Source organism: Rhagoletis zephyria, unplaced genomic scaffold (genome assembly GCF_001687245.7).
Source record: "Rhagoletis zephyria isolate East Lansing unplaced genomic scaffold, Rhagoletis_zephyria_1.1 Rzeph_scaffold_00783, whole genome shotgun sequence".
Lineage (NCBI taxonomy): Eukaryota > Metazoa > Arthropoda > Insecta > Diptera > Tephritidae > Rhagoletis > Rhagoletis zephyria.
In genome coordinates, this window is record NW_016157867.1 from 41,008 (window position 1) to 50,285 (window position 9,278).

At 35.2% G+C, this 9,278-nt stretch overlaps 1 protein-coding gene and 1 long non-coding RNA gene across 2 annotated transcripts; both read right to left on the bottom strand.

Moving 5' to 3' along the window:
* Nucleotides 1-810: 810 nt before the first annotated feature.
* On the bottom strand, nucleotides 811-1,919 carry LOC108361520 (putative nuclease HARBI1). Its single transcript, XM_017614150.1, has 3 exons — nucleotides 1,497-1,919; nucleotides 1,291-1,435; nucleotides 811-1,226 (listed from the first exon to the last, which is right to left on the bottom strand). The coding sequence occupies exons 1-3, from the start codon at nucleotides 1,575-1,577 to the stop codon at nucleotides 856-858; spliced, it is 597 nt and encodes a 198-aa protein (XP_017469639.1). The 5' UTR covers nucleotides 1,578-1,919; the 3' UTR covers nucleotides 811-855.
* A 5,785-nt stretch (nucleotides 1,920-7,704) lies between these two features.
* LOC108361521 (uncharacterized) lies at nucleotides 7,705-8,993 on the bottom strand. The gene is made up of 4 exons (XR_001847312.1): nucleotides 8,840-8,993; nucleotides 8,716-8,740; nucleotides 8,446-8,643; nucleotides 7,705-8,388 (listed from the first exon to the last, which is right to left on the bottom strand). It is a non-coding gene; the product is annotated as an uncharacterized LOC108361521 (long non-coding RNA).
* Nucleotides 8,994-9,278: the final 285 nt, after the last annotated feature.

The window sequence follows — 9,278 nt, forward strand, 5'->3', positions numbered from 1 at the left end:
TATAGCCGCAGCATCAGCGCCACAAAGCAGCCGGAAGAGAACTTTCCAGGAGCTTATAGCCGAGTCAGCGAAGGAGAAAGCCTCTGCAGCAAAAATTCAAGCTGAAGCTGCGCAAAAAATGGCAGAAGCGGCTATGATTCAGGCTATCGAAAGTTTGCAAGACAAATTTGTTTAGTTTCTTATTTATATATTTTATAATTTTGTTAAATCAAAGCGTACAATATTTCGTAAAAGAGTAGACTCAGATTTAAAAAAAAAAACTGTGGCCATATGTTCAACGAAAATTTTTAATTTGCTAATTTTTTATAAAAATATGATTCATACTACAACAATAATTTCAGAAATCAGAAAAATTTAGCAAAATTTAGGAACGTTCCGAAAATTTTCCCCAAAACTGTCCACTATTCAATCACATTTTTATTGGACAACTTCCATTAAAAAGAGGACAATTTTGAAGGAAATTTGCAGTTTCCCTAAAGTTAGCAAAAAGTTTGAAGCTCTGATTTCTGAAGTTATTGTTGTAGTATGAGTCATGTTTTTATAATCAATTAGCGAATTAAAAATTACGGTTGAACAAATGAGCACCAGTTTTTTAAACTCTCAGTCTATTCTTTTTTGGCATCTTGATTTAAAAAAATTATCTTTGCTGAACAAATGGCAAGAACACTCACTGTACTTAAAATGATTTAGATGTTTATAATTTTTTAGCAATAGCATTGAACTGAATAGAATTAATTCATTTGGCTGAATTTAACCAAATTTTTTTATGTTTATAATAATAGTAGTAGGGATTAATATTAATAAGCATGAAATGTTATGAATTCTGTGAATAAAAGTGTACTTAGAGAAATTTTATTATAAATTGTTTGCTATTTGTGTTCTTATATTAGCTGCTACTGTAGAAAGATCCTCAAGTACTAGGTCTTCATCATTTGGCTCAATAGCATCTTCAGCTTCGATTGGGATGAGAGACAAATAATTTTTGTAAAATATACAGATGTTGTGAATTGCACAACATGCATTCACAATTTGCGTTGTCTTCTCTGCGGAATAATGAAGCCCTCTTGAGCCAATTATACATCGGAATCTATTCTTCAAAACTCCAAAACAGCGCTCAATGATGTTTCGAACCTTACAGTGTTTATCATTGTATCGTCTTTGTACTACATCTGATGGATTTCTATACGGCGTCATCAAAAAGAGCTGCAGGGGATACCCCGAAGGGCCTAATGAAAAGAATAAAAATTGTTTGTTATCCCAATTAAAATTGCTTTTTTACCTCCTCCATACCTAGTATCCAGGTATTTGACTCCCCATTATTGAAAGCCAATCGAAGTTGTTCCTCTGCGGCACTGGTTTTCCAAATGAAGGAGTCATGGTTAGCACCAGGATGTCTTGCGTCAACAAATGTAATTACCATATCGTGATCACATATCTGAAATCAGAATTGTATTGAAATAGTGGAATTAAAAAGGCTATAAGGGTTTTGTACTTACCACCATTACATTGATGCTATAAAACCTCTTTCTATTGTAGTAAAGATGTCTGCAGTTTGAATTGGGTGCTTTTATACGCATGTGGGTCCCGTCCACACAGCCAACTACGCCAGGTATTCCACATTTGTTGAAGAATTGCTCTTTCACGTCGTTTTATTTTTCCTCCTGCTCCTTAAAAATGTCCAAGCATTCCGCTATTATTTTTGCAACTGTCGACTGACCCATTACTGAGACACTTTCGTTACCCACCGACTTTTGATAGCTTCCAGTTGCAAGAAAGCGTAGAAATGTGGACAGTTTCAGTTGTGGTGGCAAGTGAGTATTGCGGTAGGTGTCTTTCATATGGATGCTAATTTCGCTGAAAATGTGTCCAAATAATTTTTTGCTGACTTGGAAGGTATTTAAGAAACCTAAAATAAAATATGTATGTTATTGGTTAATATACGCATACAAATGTGCGATATGTGGGTGCAAGCCAGAGCAGACCACTTTACTTGGGTCCCATTTCGTCCCCACATAACACTTCAACTGTATGGAATGCTAGAAATGCACGTCTACTTACTCGCCGTCTGGCAATTCCAATACATTTGTACTGTCTCGAAGCCTCCGCCTCTGAATCCGCAATTCGTCTTCGTCCGAACGTTCACTTGCAAGAAATGCTATTGCTTGATACATTTTTAAATAATTATATTAAAATATTGTATTTTTGAACTTTTATACACACAAAGTAAACAAAACAATTTTGACAGATCTTTTCGGGCGAATAACGTAAGAACGTAAGGATGGACGAAAATTATCATTCGAGATAGAGACTTCCGAATTCAAACGATTTCGTTTGGACACGAATCGTTCGTCTGGCTGTTCGTTCGAGATAGAGAATCAGGCTGTAAAACTATTAAGAGCAGTGACTATTCAATTTACAAATAGGAAGAGGGGAAAAAAGCAAAGCGATCATATTTTTGTTTACTTTTTGCGTTTGCTTTGAGAATACCTGGAAGTACGAGTATTTTCGATACTTTTTTGCAAATATGAGTACTGGCATCGATACTTTTTTAGAGTATTCTGTATGAGTACTAGTATCGATACTTTTCTAAAAAGTTCTATCTCTACTTATGAACGAGAACGGCAGCAGTGAACGTTCGCGAAGGCATCGATGCCACTTGTAGGTACATATACGAACGCACCAAGAATGATAGAATACAAGATTGCGCCAATCGAGCTGAGAGCAACTGGCCGTGACGTCAATTAATACCAGAATGAGAGAGCAAGACGAACTCGACAAGAAAAAGAGGAAGCATCGAACAAAAGGCAGTATTGCCAAGTTATGAATTTGAAAAAGCACAAAATTTTTATTGGTGTATTTTATGGACTTTATATGCATACATGATTTTATAGTAAGGATGCCAATTCAAATTAATAAATATCAATGTTTCTTGCACGACGATCGATTTCTTCTGGCATGATTGAAGGTGCTGCCACATATTTTGTTGTCGCTTATGATTGTCACTGTGCCATGATTTTGTTTAAATTTTTGTAAAGTTGCTTACCACACTTACGATTGCTATAAATTTGCTTAGATTTTTTTAGGATTTTCTAATTTGGTGTCCTCAGACTAAACGCAAAATTAAAATAAAACTACTATGAGATTGATGTAAACATCCAATTTAAAAACAATTTATGTTTTCATCAGTTAAATATGCTTCATATGCATATGCAAATAAACATATTGCACAAAAGCTTATACTTCTATTTCACACCAAAGCTACAATTTTTCCAAGCACATTGGAATAGAAGCAACACGGTGCCACTGCTAAGGGGGCGATGCGAGAGAGACAACTGTCAGTTTATCGAACCTTGTATTATTGAATCATGTACCAATACATACGCGTACGAACAACAGCGGAAACAAGGCGAATCTATACAAGGTGGTGTTATCGGATCCGCTGATTTCACGGCGAATTTGTACCTTTTGTCAAAATCATGTGTTTGTTGTAATTTGGCTTTGTACTGATTGTCAAGGAGCGTATAATTTGTTGATGTAATTTTTGTTTTTGTTCTGTTAACACCACCTTGTATAAATTCGCCTTGAACGGAAATGTTTTGTACCTAACATTCGCGAACGCGAACGATTTGGACTTGTTTTATGCTTCTCGTTCGCGAAGGAGAATCAATAGGGAATATTTGATACGTTCATGTTCGCGTACGAAGGTGAGTGAATATTTCCGAACCCTGGTATTTTTAATAGATTTTAATGTCAATTTACTTATCAATGACTCTATTAGTATCAAACTGCGTGATCAAATCTCAGCAGCTGGGCTATGCGTTGTTAATGAATTTGCCTAGCCTGTTATATTATTTTATTATCTCTGACCTGACATATATTCTTAAAATTTACCAATTATTTTTTATATCTGACCATTATTTAATTTTCTGTACTGTTGATGTAGTGTTCGAACGTTCTGCAGTTTGTGTTGCTTTCTTGTATCGTGAGTTTCGTCGTTAGATAATAGTGCACTGTTCTCTGATTGTTCTTTTATGCATTGGAATGAATGTTGGTATTATGAAACGGTAGACAAGAAGCTCGAATGCCTTAATAATAATTTAACTACTCTTTTTGATCGTCATGTCCCCGTCCGTACTGCCAACGTTATCAATAAATACTGCCCTTGTTTTAATAAAAAAGTAAGTTTCGCTATTAAGAAAAGCAACCAGATGCATGCCAAATGGAGAAGGTCGATTACTGATACCTCGTGGCGTGCGTACAAGACCGCGCGAAATGAAGCCACCGTTACCATTAGACAAGCTAAATGGTGGTTTTGTAAACATAAATTGAATCCTTCTCTCCCATCTAAAGAATTATGGAGCAACTTGAAACTTTTAAACAAACATGGGAAAAATAAAGAGCAGTGCACAATCCACCCTCATTAGTTAAATGACTTTTTTATTGGTTCGGACAACTGCAGTAACTCGACTATCTCTGGTGATACCCCTGTAGATGCTTGTATAACTTTAGATACTTTTGAGTTTCTCTGCGTGAGTCAATGTGATATACTAAAGGCTATTATGGCTAGTGATAGAACGATACGAGTACCGAGTACAGAATATCGATACTTTTCATGAGTATTGAGTAGTATCGAGAACTGAATCACTGAATAAACCGAAAACCCGAGAAACACGCCTTTAAAGTTTTTAATTCACTTATCGTCACCCTCATGTCAGAAGCATGAATGTGCAAATTTATCAGTTTTGAGTTATTGGGTTGACTTGGTTAATCTTTGGATTTTCTATTTTATACCAAAACCCAGAATAACATGCGTACACGAAAAGTAAATATTTTACAATTTCAATTGCATAAACATAGAGCTAAGTCTCGCAAAAAAAACTTTCAAATTTGATTTCCCAAAATTTTCATTTTTACACATTTATGTTTATGGCATACGGGCGTCGATATGTATACTCCCAAACTAATAATTAATACATATTTTGCTCTAGTGAGCTACTGGTCTAGAAGAAAATGTAGCGGTCATTTCAACATTGGCTTCGGGTAAAAACGTTTAAATAATTGAAAAACGAATATCTTGCCTCCCCTTTGATTGGTGGAAGAGGATGGTCTTCCGACCCGACAACTTGGCCACTCTCCAGCATAAGGCAGCCATCGTTAACCCATGTATTCTACTTTCGTTGTGAAAACCAGCCCATTCTTGAAGAACATTTTTATGAAAGAGAGCTTATCTTTCCAATAAAGAATGGGCTTCACCACATTTGCTTCTCGTCTTCTACATTTGCATTTCATTTTCAAAGTAAAGTTATTTATAAATACATGTACGCGTCAAATCATTATAAAATATTTGCTTTTAAAAACTTGGAAATAAGCTTTTTGCTATAAACATTTAATTTACGCATGTAAAACTAATTTATCGGAAGTTTATTCCAAAAACTCCTTTAGATCAGATTAAAACTATTAAGAGCAGTGACTATTCAATTTACAAATAGGAAGAGGTGGCGATCATATTTTTGTTTACTTTTTGCGTTTGCTTTGAGAATACTTGGAAGTACGAGTATTATCGATACTTTTTTGCAAATATGAAATGTGGGCAACTACGGTCAGATCCTAGTTTTCTACTAGGTTGCGCAAGTTAGACTTCTTCTTCTAGTGTGGTTTAGAAATAAAACAGACTGATGCTTTGTGTTTTGACATTTTGGAATGCACCCTATCTTACCAGCATTTTCTAATGCGTGTGAGTTTTTGATGTACATTAAAAAAAAAAAACATATGTGTGCTGTGCGCACCCGGTAGAAGGGAACCTTCATCGGATTTTATTGTGGTCTTCTGGTGTGTATTTTATTAAACTCTCGTGAATAAATTGAATAACTTTATTTACTGGTTGATTGGGAGAAATATAAATTGCCACAAATATTTCTGTTCTCTCATGGTCCAAACTGCTTTCATAAGCAATTTAGAAAAGACATTAGTTGCGTTCGACAAGTCAAAAAATTGTAATAGTTTTTCCAAATTTTTACTGGATGGCGTTCGATAACGACAAAAAAATATCCAACACACAAAAATTGAGAGAGCAAGCGTTTATTGTTGTGGTCTTCTGGTGTGTATTTTATTAAACTCTCGTGAATAAATTGAATAACTTTATTTACTGGTTGATTGGGAGAAATATAAATTGCCACAAATATTTCTGTTCTCTCATGGTCCAAACTGCTTTCATAAGCAATTTAGAAAAGACATTAGTTGCGTTCGACAAGTCAAAAAATTGTAATAGTTTTTCCAAATTTTTACTGGATGGCGTTCGATAACGACAAAAAAATATCCAACACACAAAAATTGAGAGAGCAAGCGTTTATTGTTGTGGTCTTCTGGTGTGTATTTTATTAAACTCTCGTGAATAAATTGAATAACTTTATTTACTGGTTGATTGGGAGAAATATAAATTGCCACAAATATTTCTGTTCTCTCATGGTCCAAACTGCTTTCATAAGCAATTTAGAAAAGACATTAGTTGCGTTCGACAAGTCAAAAAATTGTAATAGTTTTTCCAAATTTTTACTGGATGGCGTTCGATAACGACAAAAAAATATCCAACACACAAAAATTGAGAGAGCAAGCGTTTATTGNAAAACAGACTGATGCTTTGTGTTTTGACATTTTGGAATGCACCCTATCTTACCAGCATTTTCTAATGCGTGTGAGTTTTTGATGTACATTAAAAAAAAAAACATATGTGTGCTGTGCGCACCCGGTAGAAGGGAACCTTCATCGGATTTTATTGTGGTCTTCTGGTGTGTATTTTATTAAACTCTCGTGAATAAATTGAATAACTTTATTTACTGGTTGATTGGGAGAAATATAAATTGCCACAAATATATCTGTTCTCTATTGGTCCAAACTGCTTTCATAAGCAATTTAGAAAAGACATTAGTTGCATTCGACAAGTCAAAAATTTGTAATAGTTTTTCCAAATTTTTACTGGATGGCGTTCGATAACGACAAAATATCCAACACACAAAAATTGAGAGAGCAAGCGTTCATTTTGTACTGGCAAAATTTTAGTCAGCAAAAATTATCCAACACGAAAACATATGATCACAAAACATATGGTTGCAATTTTTGTAAACAAACAAAATTGCATTTTACGAGTTTTGGTATTTATATGCTTTTTGGCTGCCTGCTATGTGACTATATGATAGTGCCAACTAGTTTTTACTTCTTAGAAATGTTCCTGGCGAACATTGAACGTTCACTTTCCTTTTTTCTTCCATGGAGGCAACATGAATTGTTTACAAATAAAACATAAACAAAGTCAGCTGGTGTGTCTTCTTCTTCCGGTTTTTGATTTTGATTGTTGGCTGGTGTTGGCTAATTTTGTTATCGAACGCAACTATTGATTCCAGTTTTTGTGCATTGAGTTCTATTTGTGGATAACTACCCAAGAATGATAGAATACAAGATTGCCCCTATTAGAGAGGATTTTTGAGAATAACTTTTGTGTGACGTCACACTGGTGCAATTGCAAGAGAGAAATGCCAAAACGTAAGCAAGAATGGAAGAAGAAGAAAAAATTTTGCAAGGAAAACGTAAACAAGTTGCACAAGTGTGACGTCATACAAACAATGATTCTGTCAAATTCACTGAGAGAGGAATAGCGGTACCGTGATTGGCGCAACCTCTATTTCTCTCAATCGTGATAACTACCCGTATACGAGCTCCATCATGTGTGTTATGATTTATTCTGCTCTCGTCATTAGGCTTCTAAATTGAATTACTAGGAATATTTAAAGCTTTCTCATTATCCACCCACGCCTCTAAAAGATTTAGAAAATTCGACGATGATGCTATTTTGTCTAATTGAAAATCCTGTACGTGAATGCGTAAACTTTAGCAATTAAAAAAAAAAACAGTCTCAACCCTTAGCTTGCATTATAAAATCATATAATAATTTTTCAATTGTTTTAAGTCGATTAAGATGCAACCTTTGAAATTCAGCTAGCAACTCAGTTGTTGATGCTGTTGCTCTCCGACCATAATAAAATTTTCTATACTTTTATTTATTTATTTTTCTTTCGAAACGAGATGTAGCTCTTGAATCGATGATACTCATGATAATGTGACGTACAGGAGCTGTTGAGCGCATACGATCTCACCAAATGACCTCGTTAGCGCACGCGCAGAGACCAGAGGAAAATGGTCACTCTTTACCATTACGGTTTTATCAGGCTATCGAGAATGTCCTGCGATTTATTGGTACCACCAGTGGAGAAAGATTATGCTTTTGTATTGATGCCGCTGCTTTTGTTATGATTTGTTCGCCAGTTTTGGGAGAATCAGAGAATTCCAGCCATAAACGAGCACACAACACCAACTTTTATCAGCTTATTGGCCATTCTGCAAAAATCTTCGGACAATGTGGTCCATTTATGCTATATTACAGTACACACTTACAAAATGTTCCTCTCAGATGCAGTAGCGTAGGGCTGCCATAATCCTGAACCCATCGACCAGGACACTTATTCTCTATAAATACAGTTTCTTTGGTTCTGGCGTTGGATTATTTTGAAGTATTTTCTGATATTATAAGCAATGTAGTTTTGTGGCAAATCCGTAGAACTGAAGGATTGATGATGATGAAACTCTCAAATTCTGAACATAAAAAAACAAATTTCTCTTGACGGTGACGTAACTTGGAAAAATGGTCTTGAGTGCTTGCCTTACCATCATTAGCAAATTTCCACTTATCCTACAATGCGATCCATGATCAGTTTTGCCATTTGGTATATGCATAACCTAAGGATAATTTAGGTAGGCTGTCTGAAGTGAAGCCTTTCTAAAAACTTACCCAATAAAGACTGCATGCTTCCTAGAAGGGGGTTTCCTATGACTGTCAAAAAGTCCTTTTGGAAGAGATTTTAACTCCTGAAATTATCTACTGCGTAGTATGTGGGACCTCTCAGCCGTGTACCTGTTCAGGAACTTGCACTTTTTTGGCATTTACCTGAAAATACAAAATTAGTTTTTAACCAAATAAACTAAACAGAAATATGGTAAACCACCAGATATTGTTCAACATTTTGGAAAAAATGTTTCATTATCGACTACTAATGACAGAAGCTTAACCTCTTTTTTCAAGCAAAAATCTGCTAAAAATTAGATGGGTGTCTTCATTGACCTTCATTAAATAACCAGGACAATTTTAGTGTACACCAGGACATCAGGACAATTTGTTTAAATCTGGACAAATCCTGGAAAACCAGGACGTCTGGCAGCCCTACAGTAGC